The 18797-nt window shown below is 37.6% G+C and overlaps 1 protein-coding gene across 2 annotated transcripts in view; it reads right to left on the reverse strand.

The window, feature by feature from the left end:
* Window positions 1-12465: 12465 nt before the first annotated feature.
* Window positions 12466-18797, reverse strand: part of PKIA (cAMP-dependent protein kinase inhibitor alpha) — a 96658-nt gene continuing 90326 nt past the window's right edge. For both annotated transcript variants that reach the window (XM_079901270.1, XM_079901269.1), the window contains one exon: window positions 12466-16121. In XM_079901270.1, the coding sequence (XP_079757396.1) occupies window positions 16042-16121 (80 nt within the window). In that variant the 3' untranslated portion in view covers window positions 12466-16041. The remainder of the gene's footprint in view (window positions 16122-18797) is intronic.

Here is an 18797-nt window from a genome sequence, read left to right on the forward strand (position 1 = left end):
ACCTTATATGTATTAACTAATTTCAACCTTTTAACATTCTTCTTGTCTACTATTATTCAACATCCCTAAGAGATGCTATTTTCAATTCCTTTTGCAGACAAGAAACTGATAGGCAGAGTGGTTAAGGAAATTGGGCAAAATCATACATTTACTTAGTAAGAAGTCTAGGTTCTGGGTCCATGCTATTAAAATCAGTCTCTCCTTCGTATATTTGCCAAGTGTTTCCTAAAATTGTCAGTCACTGGGAGTTCCACTGAATGGACAAATGAAAACTCAAGGTGTCTCTCTGATAGTTGGGGAACTGGTGAAATTTCTGACTTCTGGTGGTGGTGGCAGTTGGTATCCTCTACCACCTCTCCCATAGTTGGTAAATGACTCATTGGAAATTTGTAGAGATAGAGGTGAAAATTACACTTGCTACCAGTGTCAGTTATGCATTCCTCCCCATCACTTTTCCTTATGCCCCTCTCCCTCCCCAGGACCTAGGGCTTATCTCCATACTTCCAGCTAACTTTACATTGATCCTAGAAGCTTAGGTATGGAGCTCCTTTCCTGTTTTCTTTCTCCCACATGAAGTTAGGTAGTGGCTGAGGAGTGCAGAAAGGGCTAGGCAGAGGGATTGAGGGAAAAAGCTAGGGTTGGGAGGATGGAAAATGGCAAGCAATTCATTAGGTACTCCTGAGGATTATAAGAATGGTGAAGCAATAAAACAGAGGAAAGTAGTGATAAATGAGTAGGAGGAGAGGAATGTGGAGAGACAAAATGTAAGTGAAGAAGCTTAAGTGAGAAACTGGTGGAATGAGGTAGGTGGGCCGAGTAGGATGGAGTCAAAGAGGAAGACAGCTGTGTCAGGATATTGTCAGATTGAACCATGAAGGGAGGAACAGATGGTCATGTTTTCCTATTTTCAGCTGCAAATGCTGTCTTTGCAAAGTCAGACTCATTCAAAATATTCTTGTATGGGCTGGAAGCACAACAAGGCACTGTTCTGAGAGCAGGGAAAAAAACCAACACTGTGAAGCAATTGTGATTCCAACAAGTGGCAGGCTGAATACTGCTGGGTGTTGAACACATCAAGATGTTGTTTACTCAGGATTCACTGTAGCATGGGACTCAAGAATGCAGTCCATTTTCATGTGTGCTCAAGTTGGCTGGAGTTGGGAAATGTGTTCACTGAGTTTTTTTTTTTTTTTTTTCTTGATTAAACCAATGAGGGAACACCTGTGGAACACACAAAATTTGAATTTTCTTAGAAATGTATTTTAAATCTCTTGAATCTGCAGAAGATAAATGACTAGGAAAACAAATGCTGTTTCCAAAGAACTGAATTTATAGGACCAGAGGGTGTGTGTAGTAATGAGAAGGGCTGGAGCAAAAGTTTGGGGAATTAAGTACCAAGGAAAAGGTTGTAAGCCTGCTGGGACTTAAACCTGTTCAGTAGGAAATTGAAATCACTGTTACAGGCTTCACAAAGTTGCTGTCCATTTGATCTGTTGATGATCAGGGAGGTGAAACTCAGGTGAGAAAATAGGTGGATAATCCAGGAAAGGAGGGGAGAAGAGCAAATACCCAGTATCATGCAACTTAGAAGGGCTGAGCCGACACGGAGCCAGTGGTTCAGGACTGAATGGAAACTGGACCTGCATGGACCAGGAGATACAGTGGTTTGAAGGACCTGTGTTTTCTCAGGTAGAGATCCTCTAGAACAGGGGTCCCCAACCACCGGGCCGAGGACTGGTACTGGTCTGTGGCCAGGGCCGCACAGCAGGAGGTGAGCAGTGGGCAAGAAAGCGAAGCTTCATTTGCCACTCCCCATAGCTCCCCATTGCTCGCATTACCACCTGAACTATCCCCTCCCCTTATCCCCACCCACCACCCCTCATCGCCGCTCTCTATGGAAAAATTGTCTTCCACCAAAATGGTCCCTGGTGCCAGAAGTGTTGGGGACTGCTGCTCTAGAAGACAGATGGGTTAGCACGTGGTTTATTATTTCTGGGCTACAAGTTGACCTGACAAACCCTAGGCTAGAACCCTGCAGAAGAGCAAGCTGTATTAGGTGACGGTTCTATAAAAGCAGATGTGGATTCACCATTTTATCAGTCTCATGAGATGTAGCACTTTGCAGGGCAAGGTGACTAGAAGGGAACCTGACTGGGGTTTCTCAGGTGTTGGAATGTTCCGATCCTTGATCTGGATGCTGGTTACCTGATCATTTAATAAAAATCCATAAAACTGCACACTTATGTGCACTTTTATTTTTACTACTTAATTTTACTTCAACAAAGTTAAAAGAATATTGATGCCTGGGCATTACCTTGCAATAAAATCAAAATCGAAGGAGATAGGGCCACATTCTTAATATGTTTTAAAAGTTTTCCAGGTGATTCTGACAAGAAGCCAGATTTGAGAATCACTGAGAAGGAACTATACACGTATAGGCACACCCTATATCCCTATATCCCCAAAGTGAATCCTTTCTCTGCTTAATCCTTGGAAAGCAGAATAGGGTATATAATTTGTGATGTGTAATATGGTAGTCAGACCACTTGAAATGTACTAGACTGACTTGAGATACGTGTATAAAACAGACACTGGATTTTGAAGAATTGGCACCAAAACAAAATGAAAAAAGAATGTATCATTGATTTTTATGTTGATTACATATTAATGGACATATTTTTAGATATACTGGGTTATTTTACTGCTTTCTTTTTATTTTAATGTGGCTACTAGAAAATGTTAAATTGCATGTCTGGCTTGTATTATTGTTCTATTAGACAGCTCTGGTATAGTTTGAAAAACATGGGAAATGTCAGAGAAGATAGACATAGATTTCAGTCTTGGCTTTACAACACAAAAGCTGCATGGGCTTGGACAAGACACTTGACCTCTCTGAGCCTTATGTTGCTCATTTATAAGGAGATAGTATACTCATATTTCAGCGTAATTGTGAGAAATGGGGTTAATATAATCAAGCATCCAATACATGTTTGGAACATGATAGCTATTACTACCCTGAGAGAAGATTGAGTCTTCTCCCCCCTTCCTATGGTACTAAAAGACATTTTTTCCCCACACTTGCACCATGTGTTGTCAGCTGAGAGATATAGTGTCTATAGAAACTGAGGGGTGCATCAGGGCATGAGTAGAAATCATGGATAAAGGACAGCAGCAACTGCTTTGCCAGGCAGGATTCTGTCTGTACCGGGATGCACGCATCTTTCCTGCTTCTCACTTTTCCTCTGACGTCTGTTTTTTTCAGCTGCTGGATTCTTAACCTTGGTATAAGTCCTTGTGTCTGCTTTCATCTTGAAGGCCTTAGCTCGCCTTTAAAAACTTAACTCTCACTTTCAAAATTCTTCTGTTTCTATGTTAGGCCCTTTGGCATGGACCCCAACTGTGTCTCAGGGTCTTTGTGCCTGAGACATACCCCAATGCCCACACTCTTCCCTATGAGTGATCCGTTGGAGCTTGGTCTGCCAGCTGCTGAGGAGCTGTCAGACACACTCATGAGTTCTCACTGACTTTCATAATCTTCTGGGTCTTCCAGGTTCCCTTCCTTAGGGTCTCAGATTTCTACTCCTCCACCTGGCTTGGTGTCTCTCCTCAGAATGTGCTCTAGCTAATTTGGATAATTTTTAAAATATATGACCCCGTGTTTTCCTACCTCTGTACGTCAGTTTATGTCATTTTGTTTTCTATGTAGAATGTCTAATATCTCTTTCTTCAAAGAATAAATATATCAATAGGCGGATTCTAGAAAACATTTAGAGAGGAGCTAACACCGATCCTTCTCAAACTCTTCCAAAAAATTGCAGAGGGAGAAACACTCCCAAATTCATTCTATGAAGCCAGCATCACCCTGATACCAAAACCAGAAAAAGATATCACAAAAAAAGAAAATTATAGACCAATATCACTGATGAACATAGATGCAAAAGTCCTGAACAAAATAATAGCAAACAGAATCCAATAACACATTAAAAGAATCATACACCATGATCAAGTGGGATTTATCCCAGGGATGTAAGGATTCTTCAATACAAGCAAATCAATCAATGTGATACAACACATTAACAGATTAAGGAATAAACACCATATGACCATCTCAATAGATGCAAAAAAAGGTTTTGACAAAATTTAATACCCATTTATGATAAAAACTCCAGAAAATAGGCATAGAAGGAACCAACCTCAACAAAATAAAGGCCATATATGACAAACCCACAGCAAGCATCATGCTCAATGGTGAAAAACTGAAAGCATTTCCACTAAGACCAGGAATAAGACAAGGATGTCCACTCTTGTCACTCTTGTTCAACATAGTTTTGGAAGTCCTAGCCATGGCAGTCAGAGAAAAAAAGGAAATTAAATGAATCCAAATTGGAAAAGAAGAAGTAAAATTGTCACTGTTTGCAGATTACATGATAATATACATAGAAAATCCTAAAGATGCCACCAGAAAACTACTAAACTAAACAATGAATTTGGTAAGGTGGCAGGATACAAAATTAATGCACAGAAATCTCTGGCATTCCTATACACCAACAATGAAAAATCAGAAAGAGAAATTAAGGAAACAATCCAATTTACCATCTCAACAAAAAGAATAAAATACCTAGGAATAAACCCACCTAAGGAGTTGAAAGACTTGTACTCAGAAACTTACAAAACACTGATGAAAGAAATAAAAGATGACATAAACAGATGGAGAGATATACCATGTCCTTGGATTGGAAGAATTAATATTGTGAAAATGACTATACTACCCAAAGCAATCGACAGATTCAATGCAACACCTATCAAACTGCCAATGGCATTCTTCACAGAATTAAAACAAAAAATTTTACACTTTGTATGGAAACACAAAAGACCCCAAATAGCCAAAGCAATCTTGAGAAAGAAAAACGGAGTTGGAGGAATCAGGCTCCCTGACTTCAAACTATACCACAAAGCTATGGTAATCAAGACAGTATGGTACTGGCACAAAAACAGAAAGATAGATCAATGGAACAGGATAGAAAGCCCAGAGATAAACCCACGCACATATGGTCACCTAATCTTTGACAAAGGAGGCAAGGACATACAATGGAGAAAAGACAGCCTCTTCAATTAGTGGTGCTGGGAAAACTGGACAGCTACATGTAAAAGAATGAAATTAGAACACTACCTAACATCATACACAAAAATAAACTCAAAATGGATTAAAGACCTAAATGTAAGACCATACACTAAAACTCCTAGAGGAAAACATGGGAAAAACTCTCTTTGACATAAACCACAGCAAGATCTTTTTTGACCCACCTCCTAGAGTAATGGAAATGAAAACAAAAATAAACAAATGGGACTTAATTAAACCTAAAAGCTTTTGCACAACAGAGGAAACCATGAACAAGACAAAAAGACAACCCTCAGAATGGGAGAAAATATTTGCAAATGAAACAACAGACAAAGGATTAATCTCCAAAATATACAAACAGCTCATGGAGCTCAGTATCAAAAAAACAAACATTCCAATTAAAAAATGGGCAGAAGACCTAAATAGACATTTCACCAAGGAAGACATAAAGATGGCCAAGAGGCACATGAAAAGATGCTCAACATCACTAATTATTAGAGAAATGCTAATCAAAACTACAATGAGGTATCACCTCACGCTGGTCAGAATGGCCATTATCAAAAAATCTACAAACAATAAATGCTGGAAAGGGTGTGGTGAAAATGGAGACCTCCTGCACTGTTGGTGGGAATTTAAATTGATACAACCACTATGGAGAACAGTATGGAGGTTCCTTATAAAACTAAAAATAGAACTACCATATGACCCAGCAATCCCACTACGGGGCATATCCCTTGAGAAAACCGTAATTCTAAAAGAGACATGTACCACAATGTTCATTGCAGCACTATTTACAATAGCCGGGACATGGAACCAACCTAAAAGTCCAACGAGAGATGAATGGATGAAGAAGATATGGCACATATATACAATGGAATATTGCTCAACCATAAAAAGAAACAAAAATGAGTTTTTTCTAGTGAGGTGGGTGGACCTAGAGTCTGTCATACAGAGTGAAGTAAGTCAGAAAGAGAAAAACAAATACTGTATGCTAACACATATACGGAATCTAAAAAAAAAAAAAAAAAGGTACTGATGAACCTAGTTGCAGGGCAGGAATAAAGATGTAGACATAGAGAATGGACTTGAGGACATGGGGTTGGAGGGAGAAGTTGGAGCGAAGTGAGAGTATCATCGACATTATATACACTACTGAATGTAAGATAGTTAGCTAGTAAGAAGCAGCAGCATAGCACAGGGAAATCAGCTCGGTGCTTTGTGATGACCTAGAGGGGTGGGATAGGGAGGGTGGGAGGGAGACGCAAGAGGGAGGGGATATGGGGATATATGTATATGTATAGCTGATTCACTTTGGTGTACAACAGAAACTAACACAGCATTGTGAAGCAATTATACTCCAATAAAGATCTATTAAAAAAAAATCATTCCAGCGTTCCCCATGATCTTTCCTACTGAGTGACATTTCTCCCCAAGAGTCTATAATGGGATATTCCATGTTCATCCATTATTGCTCATTAAACTTAGATATTTATTATAGATATGTATGTACTTGTCTTACCATTACTATTATAAATGAGTACACTTTAATAAACCTTAGGGTCCCACGTGGCCCTGTCTTTGTATGGAGCCACATTCAAAAGAAGTCTCATCCAAAATCCAGAAATAATTGGAAAGTATTCCCAATATTTACATGTATCTCTTTGAGAATATTAAAGAATATCTAATTAACAACCTATAAAAATGCTCTTTTCTGTCCTTCTGTCCACACTACATTGATACAGTTCTCTGTTTCTTCACTGAAGCCTCTTACTTGTCAAACCCCAAAAGCTTGCTTTTGGAAACTCAGTTTCATAGCTTTTTCTAATCCTCTTTCTAATTCTTAGCTCTTTATTATACAAACTGACTTAAAAATGCTAGCTTGATAATTTTTTTGTCTGCTTCAATCGTTAACTGTTTTACCCCTCAACAAAGAACAATTGTGGTCCTGTTTCTTCATGAAAAAATTCTCCTTTTTCCTCTTATCACTTTAACCGGTGTCTAGATCTATTCTCCCACTTTTGTGTTACAAAGGCCTGGGAGTCACCTGAGCAAAAAATAAATTCTCATTACACAGTGGAATAGAAGAAAAGTTCCTTATAACAAGGAATGGAGTGGTGATGAGGAAGGCTGGGAATACTGATAGAAAAACTATGGGCACCATCATATATTTCAGTTTCTATTGGTCAAAGAATTTGTGGTCTTTTTAAAAAATTTTACTCCTTACTGCACCTAACACAGAGACTTAAACTTACTAAAAGCTCATTAAATATTTCCTAAATAAATGTGATGACTTACCGAATTTTATTTAAGACCATCTGGGAAAGCAGGTTCTGTTTAAGTTGTCACTCCCTAGCTATAGCTATTTTTACATAACTTTTTGCTCTTAAAATTCACAGTTATGTATTGTTTTATGGATTTAAAAAAGCATGTGGGGTAAAAGAAAACTTAGAAATTTAACGGGACAGTCATAATAGTCACACCATCCTACTCAAGTGAAATGTGTAAAATGAATCACGGCAGCCAAAGTGCAAACATGTGTTCTGTTAAAAATTACCTACACCATTACCTTGGCCATTCTTATTTCTTGGTTTCAGAGTCAAAAAAGTACATAATACTTCTTTAGTCCTGTTAGGTTTCCAGTGTTAATTTGATTACTACTATTTTTCTGTTTGTTTCAATTGATACAATATTCAGGAAAAAGAATTTAAGGTCATATATATATATGTATATATATGTATATATATGTATATATATGTATATATATGTATATATATGTATATATGTGTATATATGTGTGTATATATATATATATCAGCAAGAAACATGTTTTTATATACTCAAAGCATATATCAATGTGCTTTCTTTGAGTATATAAAAGCATGTTTCTTTTATTATTTCCCCATTTTTTTCTATGTTCATCTTCTGTTGAAGTTCATCATATTCTTATCAGAACTCCCATTTCTTTAGGCTATTACTGTATATTAGAGTTCATTTCTGTAAAGCATATTCTTAGAAACTCCAGTGTACCCTTGTTCAAGGCCCACAAACATCTCCCCAGAGATCTTCCTCTCTGGCTAATGTGTTACTTAGGCCAAGAGATTAGGATACAACCTCCTTTTTTGGCTAATAAAAATTCCAGCAAACTGAAGGGAATTCATACTACAGAATGCCAACAAATACCTTTACCAAGGTCACTTCTTAACTAAATGACATACTCTGACTTGCTCATTTATTTCTATATTGTACTATTAAACAGCTCATCTCCGTTAAGTCGTATCAAATCTTCATGTGTATGTGTGTAAATATGCAGCGTAGAGTTTGAGAATCAAATTTAAAAATAGTTTATTGCACACACTAGGAAAAAAAGTGATAGAAATCAAGTGTTTATCTTCTGTAATGCAATATTATGTAGCTTTTACTATTTTCAAACATTAACTTTATCTTTGAATTGCATTTTCCCCTAATAGATCTGTGTGTAAACCTCTCAACTATATTGTGAGCTTCAGGGGGCAGACATTTATTTATTAATATTTGTTGAGTATCTAATAGACAACAAGGTTACAAAGATAAATAAAGGAGGGCTGCTGCCCTCAAGGAACTCATATTCTAGTTGGAGAAATACACATGAAAACAAATTGCTATGGTCTAGTGAGATATGTTTGCAGACCAAGTGTTAGGGGAGCAAAGTACATAGAACAGTTAATTTCCTAGGATGGGGTTTGGGAATAGGGATGCAAGTCCAAAAGGCTCTATAAAAAAGGGTGAAGTGAGGCATAGGCTGAAAGGATCAATGAGAATTTGCCAACAAGCATGAGGAAGGACATCTTAGGAACAGGAAAACAGCTACACAGAGCAAGGAGTTATATAAAAATAAAATATGGCACTTATACCAAGAAGTGTTGTCTGGCTAAATTTAAGGATTTTTTAAATTAGAGGATTGAAGCCATCAGACTTATGTGTTAGAAAGATACTTCTGATTGCAAGATGGATAGAAAGGGTGTCAGACAAGGTAGGCCATTGCTCAGACATTATATTAGAGATAATTTTTTTTTTTTTTGCGGTACGCGGGCCTCTCACTGCTGTGGCCTCTCCCGTTACGGAGCACAGGCTCCGGATGGGCAAGCTCAGCGGCCATGGCTCACGGGCCCAGCCACTCTGCAGCATGTGGGGTCCTCCCGGACCGGGGCACGAACCCGTGTCCCCTACATCGTCAGGCGGACTCTCAACCAGTGTGCCACCAGGGAAGCCCCTATAAGAGATGATTTAAAGGGCTGAGTGTAGACAAAAAGAAATGGGAAGTTTCAAGAAGTAGTTAAAATTAGAATTGATGGAATTTAAAAAATTGGAGGAACAAGAGTTAAGAGAAATCTGAGAATTTTGATTTAAGGTTGCTGAGGAACCAGTACTACCATTATATGAGATCTGTAGCATATGAAGGAAAGCAGGTGTGGGAATGGTCTCATATACTGGATTTAGCATCTGAATGTTGAATTTTAAGATGCTTTTGGGAAATCCATGTTGAGCTATCCAATAGGTCAGGTGATTAGGAAAACCCCTCGGCCTACCGAGGCCCAGGATATGGGATTCATCATGGTAAATATGGTGATTGATGGTGCTGGAGTGGAAGAGTAGTGAAGAGTGGGATTGGAGAAGAGGAAAAAGGATGGAATTCCAGGGAGGTAGTGGGGACGTAGAGAAGGAAGAACTAGTCAAGCAGAGTGAGGAGTTGCCAGAGAGAAAAGGACAAAAGATAACTAACTAAATTTAAAACACCTGGGAAAAAACATGAAGGCAAACAAAACATCTCAAAAAAAAAAAATCCACGGTAAGATTAAATGCCATACATAGGGTAGGCTAATAAAAGATATATAAACTATCCATTATATTTCATCACTTGGATCGATATATTTATCTAGGTCTAATTCAGAGAATTAGAGTGGGACTGGGTACAAAGGTGTTAAGTGTTTTTGCTTGTATGTGGCTGCTGTTTCGAGGAACTGGTAATATCACTGACAGTCATCCCAGGGTATAATGAAACAGAGAACTCTAAAACATCACAAGATAATCTTGCCCATCTCTGGATGTATGGGCCCTAGGTTAGTGCCTATACATGTAACCACCACTCCTATGAAGAAGTGAGCACTGTAGGATCTGGGAATGTAGCAAAGGAACATTATGGGGAGAATGTGGTCAGAGAGAAAGGACACATACATACGTAATGGAAGATTTGAACCTGGAGGAGAAAACAGTCTTTTTCTTGGGATATGTAGATTCCATCTTTAAGAAGGCTTTTATTATGCAACTATACTGTGCCACACTAATATCAATCAAAATTATAAAATCATTAACTTTGATTTTAGGTGAAGCTTGAGATCTCTGTAACATCATCACTTTTTAATTTCCACATTGGCCAGGGCTTCAGTGACAATTACTGAGAACCCAGGAGCTACTAAAGATGTCATTGGTAATGAAAAAAAATTAGCTGGAAGTCAAATTGCAAAAGGAGAAGAAATAAGGAGAAGCAGGGCTTCCCTGGTGGTGCAGTGGTGGAGAGTCCGCCTGCCAATGCAGGGGACACGGGTTCGTGCCCCGGTCCGGGAAGATCCCACATGCTGCGGAGCGGCTAGGCCCGTGAGCCATGGCCGCTGAGCCTGCGCGTCCGGAGCCTGTGCTCCGCAACAGGAGAGGCCACAAGAGTGAGAGGCCCGCGTACCACAAAAAAAAAAAAAAAAAAAAAGAAAAGAAAAGAAAGAAGAAAGAAGGAGAAGCATGAAAACAGGGAGCATAGATTGTTACCTTGGGAAACAAGTAGTGAAGGAAAGAGGGGAACTTGAGAACTTGAACACATTTGCGGAAAAGGGTAAAGTCAGTGAAAAGGAAAGGATAATTAACAGACCTCCTGTTAAGGTCAGAAAGAAAATGGTTTAAAAACCTCAGATGAAGGAATAATCTTAGACAGGAAGAGGAGAACTTCCTCTGTCCCCAGGGACATGAAAAAAGTAGCTGTGCAGCACTTATGTCTAAACTGAGGTTGTAAACAATGAATAAACATTGTTATACACTTTTTACAGTCATCCAGAGGACAAGCAAAGAGAGATGGTTTGGTTGATTTTGATCGGACAGGAGCGTGAGAAAGACAAGAAAGCAAGGAAATTGAAAGCACTGAAGAGAAGGATTAACAGGGATTCCAGACTGAGAAGAGAGCTGCTGAGAAAATAGCCATCTTGATATGGTCAGAAAGTAAATGTGGTGCAAATTAGAAAGATAATGGGTGATAGTCAGGTGGGTTTTTACTTTTGACTTTACAATGAGAGATGGCCGGGACCCCAAATCCCTATATCCTGGACTAGACACATGCAAAACATTTGCAAGAAGAGACACGAGAGGCTAATGCAAACTGGTCGCACTGTTTGCTAGTATTTTGTCCCAAATCCCTATGTAGTGTTTTATCCTCATGACCTGAGTAAGAAGAACTTAAAGATCTACATCCTTTTTTGCCTCTTTGGCTTAAGTCCTTCCCTGGATCCAGGCTGAGTGCTATTTGATGCTTGTTTTCTCCTGAGCCCTGCCTTGGTCTCTGCTTGGTCTTTACTGCCTGTATGTGGTAACAGTAACATTTTGAAAAGAGAGCAACACACTAAGATAAAAAAAAGTTAAACTGTTTGCTCCTCTATTCTAAGATGTTATCCTTAATATAGTAAAACCCTGTGTGTCTGTGAGCACTCCTTTTTGTTGATTCATTTTAGTTTTTCAGTGAACAGGTTGGGTGCATCAGGAAGCCTTGTACTTCTTCTAGATAAGTGGTTCTCAAGTTGTGGAGGTGAGGGTAGGAGGAAAAAAAAAAAAAGATATGAAAGTATCCCAGGGAATGTTTCCAAGGGGAAGAGAGTGCTCATCTCTCTGTGTGTGCAGGGGGAGGAGGGAGCATTGTAAAAACTTTCAGGGGGTACTGATAAACACCTATCTTTCTTCTGACTGAAAATCACTGTCCTACAGGTGAGCAGGTAAGAAGACAGGAGTGATATTGGAGTTTAATATTTGAGAGGTGGGATGGCTCTAGTAGGTGATAAAGTCCAGGAAGTGGGCTACCAGGGTGGAACGGAGGTGAAAAGTTTTGGAGTAGAGGCCAGGAAAAATGAGGCTGGAATGCTGGGTATGTCCACCACAGGGTGGCTGAGCTTTGGCTTTCTCCTTTATTACCTGCAACACTTTCCCAAGCATCAAGTACATAGTGTATGTTCAATAAATACTCTTAATAGACTGTGTACATTTCAGAAAAATGTATTACTTTTAATATCAATTATGTGAGCATGCAACATTGCTAAATACAAAAGTCATACAAGCTCACAAATGACTTCAGAGACTGCCACTTGCAATTAAAGAACAATTTAGGCCCTATAAAGACATCATAAACATAGATCCGTTCCTGTTTTCACTTGATGACTATACATTTTCACCCTATTACTACTGGTTTCACTCAGAAACTCTATTGCCCACAGTTACATTTCTTTACCCCTTAATGCGTCTCTGAAGAGAAACAGACATTATCAGTCATCTTCTAAAATGGTGTATTTCCACTGTGCCTGAGTAAGACTCAAGTGTTGGGCATTTACAGTACACAGCTCTGGGGATATTGCCTAAAAATTGGAGGCTGCCTGTCTATTATCTGTTGGAAAAACATTTCTATGAATTTATGATATCAATATGTCAGCATAGGACACTTACAATTGATAAAAGGTAAATTTGAAAAGTTTACACTTGTTGCAAATAAGTTGAAAAACGGAAAATTTCAATTTCTAGTTAATTAAACAAAATGAGTAGCATGGAACATAAAAAGTCTGAACCATGCTAAGTTTACAGACTCCATGTCAGAAAAAAATGTCTTCTGGGAAGTATAACACGAAAAAATAAGTTGACATTAAATTTATTTCTATTATTTTTTAGATAAAAGTGCTACTCACATATGTGTCATTGCTCATCTAGGTAACCTTGAGAAAAACAATTGCCCTTTCTGGGACTCAGTTTCCTCCTCTAAAATATGGAGGCTGATTCAGTCCATCTCTAAAAGTTCCCTTCCAGATAAACATGCTCTGTAACTGGCTTCAACTTTAGGGCGCATGCAGTAGAAAGCTCCCTGGAGACAGATAAACAGTTTCAAATTTTATTCATCATTTATTAGCTTTTCAAGCTTGTAAAAGTTATACTTTATTGAGCCTTAATTGCCTTATTTATGAAATGGAATAACGCTACCTCTTTAATTGAATTGTTTGAGGATTAAATGGGATAATATGTGCTGTGAAGTGAATAGCATAAAGTCAGTTGGTTAACAGGAATTCAATGTGTATTATCAAATCAGTGTCTTAGTTTTCTACTCTTTCCTTCTCTCCTTAAAAATTCAATTCCTTGTATGTTACTGACTTGCAAGTAAAAGATATTATGATAAAATTTGGAAGATACTATGAACTTTTGCTGAGCAACATTTGTAGGATGTGAATGTTTTGGAAAGCTAATTTTTATTTTCTGGCTTGGGAAAACCTCTGGATTTGAATATAGCAGACAAAGTAGCAGTAAGAGGTCAAAAATAATTCAAAAGCTCCATATGACTTCACAATTTAGCAACTATTATATATTCAAAGACAGGCATGATACCACATGCATTAATAATAGTATATCACACAGGAATATAAATACTCCACATATACTCAGCACTAGTCCTAAACTTTACAAAATCACATGAAATCAGTTTGGAATTCCACAATTTTAAGGATGAAGAGAACTTTACCTAGAATCACAAGAAAGCTATGAGGATAATAAATAAGGATATTAAAAAGTGATTGTATGGGTTGGATGTGCTAAATAGACTAGCAGAAATTGTCTAACATAGCCCCAGGAACCTCTTTTCCCACTTGTGAGTCTATTAATAGGTGGATTTGTTTGAACGTTAACTGGACATTTTGGATCCTACTGGGTTAAGCAGAAGGAAGTACTCTAAAATTTAATCTTTCCTATTGTCTCAATGACTCACACTGTTAACATTTTTTCTAGTAATATGTGATTGAGGACCATGTGATACCCATGCCCTTATTCCACTCATTCAAAAAGTACTGTAAAGGGAGATGAGGGCAGACTTACCTTTCATCCTTTATGTAACTACAAAGGAGGGCTGAGTTCCTGGTATGTCCATATAGATTATCTGTTGAAATGCTGCTTAACCTACTTCACATGGGATTGTATCTAAGACCTCAAGGACCGTTAAGTGGGGTCTTTATTGCAAAGGGTCTTCCTGTTGCCTGCCATTTGTCCAGTAATTCATGAGCCATTGGCATATTACTGGTGCCTTATATATTACCACTGAGAAATGATTTCATAATACTGACCAGTGAGATTACACAGCTCATAGAAACTTTCCATATAAGAACCACGATGTCAAAACACAGCAGAGGTCACTAACAGTATTAATGAGGATTTTGTCAGCTTCTAATGATGATTATTATTGTATCAGAATGGAATTCACACTAATTATTAGTAAAAGTTTACAAACATTAGAAAGTGCATAATAACATTTGGATCTGATAGGGCTGAAAAAAGACATGAAAAACACAACACAAGGGCTTTACTTTTGTGATTGGTGTCCACATGATTGCAAGATCATTTTCTACATCTTTTGCTGCTCCGTGGAGATAAGCTGTCCTCCAAATTTTAATAGTATCATACAGCACTGTGATAAATTTGATTCCATAGAAGAAAATATTTCCCATGCTTAGTATTATCTTGTATTCTCTTTCCCACCTCCCCAATTCTCAGAAATCCTCATAATTGGAAATAAAAATATACGTTGGAAAAAGTTCTCCACTTGGGAATAAGACAAAATTTGCAGTTTGAATTCTGGTCTGTGTAGACACCAAACAGACTGAATTCAGGTAATATTCACATTAATGGATATTTTCAAATGCCTGTATAATAAGCAAAGGAGTGTTGATGAATCTGTTAGACTTAATTCATCAGCTGTGCATTAAGGGGAAAGATTAGGTTTTAAAAAACGTGTGCTCTTAGGGCTTCCCTGGTGGCGCAGTGGTTGGGAGTTGGCCTGCGGGTGCAGGGGACACGGGTTCGTGCCCTGGTACTCCGCGAAGATCCCACATGCTGCGGAGCGGCTGGGTCCGTGAGCCATGGCCGCTGAGCCTGCGCGTCCAGAGCCTGTGATCCGCAACGGGAGAGGCCACAGCGGTGGGAGGCCCGCGTACCGCAAAAGAAAAAAAAAAAAAAAAATGTGGGTTCTATCCTGTGCACACCACCACACGATGGAGCAGAATTTTTAGGCAGCCCTTTTAAAAATGATTAGTATAAAAATTCACAGTAACGTACATCATTTTTGTTTTTCATAAGCAATCAAAGAAGGGGGCAGTGCTGAGCATCTATATTGTATAATACAAAACAGTGTAAATAACACAGCAGGAACACACAGATACATAATGCTAAAAACAGTGCTTTCTGGATGGTTCTTTTACTGGGTGAATACTTGGGCCAGAGATATTTAAACTCTGGGGTTCAACCAACCCTTTGCGATTAGACACAATTAAATCCTCTGACATTGTGAGGGGCCAGATGCTACAGGAAGAATCATCACCTAGGTCGGTGCTACTCTCTACAAGCATTTAATCATATGGTCAAGTGAAAGGATCCGTACAAAAATGACATCCAAACACAAGCCACATGATTTCAACCATTGCTGATGCCAGAGGTAGAGAAAAGTCTGTCTGCAGCCACAGCCTCTGCCCCCATTTTTAACATAACAAGCAGGTTCCTGCAATGCAGCACAGCCATTTTCTTTTTCCCCTTTTCACTCTTGGAAATAAATGCATTCCAGCCAGGCCTGGAGATTTGAGACATTGTCAGGTGTTGATGAAGATCAAAGTGGGGTGTTAACTTTCAGATTTTGCTGCTTCTCCCTGGGCTTCCCCACTTTGTTCTGTTGAATTTCGCTGTGCATCTTCTTCACCTTCTGTTAGAGACATAAAAAAGGATAAAGGCAAAATAAAAATGATTGCTTATATTTACTGACTCTCAGTATATCATATTGGAAATTTCAGAAATACTCAAGTCTGAAATTCTCATAGAGACAAGTATATTTTCTTGGTAATCAATTCCCCATCAAGAAAACAGCTTAAGTGTTTCAAGGGCTAATTCTGGTTCTGGAAGAGCATGGCTCAAAAACAAAATAATAACTGCATTTTTAGAATGGTTAGTGATGCTCTATGCTTCTGATAAATAGCTGGGAAATCTCATGGCCAGGTCATGGCATGGCACTTGTAGTTTCATAGGTTGCAGAAATCAGACGTAGGGAACAAGTTTACCTTTTGATGCCTGACTATCTTATATTAAGAAATATTTTAAAATTACATTTTACGTTATTCTGAACACTTGATGATAACCTAGCTGACTTCTCATAGGTTTAATTAATTTAAATTAAAAGCAACAGTGGAAGGACATTATGTCAGCTGGTTAGTCCCTTGTCAAATAGTTATGATGGCCTCTGGCCTGCCCTTACAGAACATATGTACAAATCCAATAAAACCACTTTCATAACTGTACCCTTAGCAACAATCTCAGCCATAGCAACACTAAAATTAAACAATGCTTTCTCTCCATATTAGGTCACTTTACCTGGGTGCAAGCTGCAGGCAATTCTTGATTCAAAGATTCAAATATTTGCCTGTGTTAGCTTGTTACTAAGCGACCAATATGGCTTAGTGGACAAAATATTTGGGTGTGCAATAATGCGTATTATATTAATTTTTGCTAAGAGTTTATTACCATAATTCAAATTAATTGAAGTAAGTAGACTGTCCGTTATTTAGATGGAAATTTTGAAGGTAATTACTCCTTTACGCTTAACAAGTACACACAAGACACCTCACCATGAACCATACTTTAGGGAAATTAAAAGCAGTTTTTCCACATAAAAATCATATTCTGTTCTAAAGGTGTTCCAAGAATATCATGATGCATTATATAGAATTTTCATGTACTATCTTCACTATTAGAGAAATGAACAAGCCCCCAAGTTATGCAGATGGCCTGAATCTGAGATGTGTAGATTAGCATGAAATGAGAACTCGATAAATAGGAGAAGCTCTGTCAACCAAAGGAATGAAGTCATATTAGGGCAGATGCAAGACAGTAGAATATTAAGGATGAAAGTGACTGCATAAATACAAGATGAGGATCTTAACTCCCATGGGGCTTGGGACTTTCTAGGTATCCAGGGATACTCCTCAGGGCTCAGAATAATGCTGCAAACACAGAGCTGTGGCTAAATAGATGCTTGTTAACAAGTCAAGATAAACATAGGACAACAATATTGTTGAGCATAAACTTAAATAGAAGCTGAAATACTCAGGAATTACAAAGGAAGTCCCGTGCTATTCTCAGCTAGTGATATTTAATTTGCCATTGTACAGTTGTCTTTATTTTTTATGTTTTGGACTTTTGATTGTACAGTTATTACTTTTAGTTCTTGGTACTTAGAATAATAAATAAAGTCAGTGCTTTTATACTTTGCCTTATTCTGGATTTTGTGATTTGAAGAGAAACAGAAAATTCTTTCAGGGTCTACAGAATTGCAATTAACATGTAGAAATATTTGAAAAAGAATATATCTGGAAGCATAAAGATATTTGAATTATTTTAAATTATTTAATTATAACATATTAATATCAAATATAAAATTATTAATATAAAATGTCAACCTATTTAAATTTTAACATAGTCTAATAGACTATGTTAAGAGACTATAGTCTCTTGTATAAGAAAGGTCTTGAGGTTAATGGGTCTTAATTTCAGTGAAAACAAAAAAAGAAGAAATTAAACTACACTATGAATAAAAATGTCCTCATAGTAAGAGTGGCTAAAATTAATGCAGATTATTTAAAATAGAGTATTCATATAAAACACAAATTTTATGAAAAAGATTAGTAAATTCTCAAATATTACAGAAAAATTATATTTACTTACTTCATGCCACCAAATTGGAATAATTCCCTATAGCCTTTCTCAGAGCTATTTTGAAAATTAACTCCTGGTAGTAACAGAGAAACAACAAAATCTAAAATATACATCAGTCTATATACTCCATGGAAGTGATTATTAAAGTTTTATTTTCAACCTGAGTTTTAAAAGACCAATCTATGACCTGCTGACCTGTAGTCATTGAATAAAGTTCTGTCAGTAGGTATTTTAAGGTAATGTTGCTGAGCTATTTCATTTATATATATATATATATACTCTGACTCAGTTTTCCAATAACTGGAAGGCTTTGCCATGAAAATTCTAATAGCAAAGAATTATCAAGCTGTTACCAAGAGTCAGAAACTGACCAGTGTTTTTCACATATATAACACTGTGTTTCCTTAATTGTGAACTCCTTTTTACTTTTAAAGATTATTTTTTGCACAAGTGTTTTTCAGGGAAATACATTCAGCTTTGATATTTGCAAAAGCTATGGATGGAAGAGCCATCAGGGGTTTCAGCACTTTGTACTTTGACATGTCAAACTTATTTTACTTTTTCATTGGTAAAGATAGATTTGGTGGGTAGGAGTTCGAGGCCCAATAGTAAGACAAATTTTTCAAACTCAGTCTATCATGAAAGGAAAACTTCTTACCTAAGACTTATTTAT

Source organism: Stenella coeruleoalba, assembly GCF_951394435.1.
Source record: "Stenella coeruleoalba genome assembly, chromosome: 17".
Taxonomy (NCBI): Eukaryota; Metazoa; Chordata; class Mammalia; order Artiodactyla; family Delphinidae; genus Stenella; species Stenella coeruleoalba.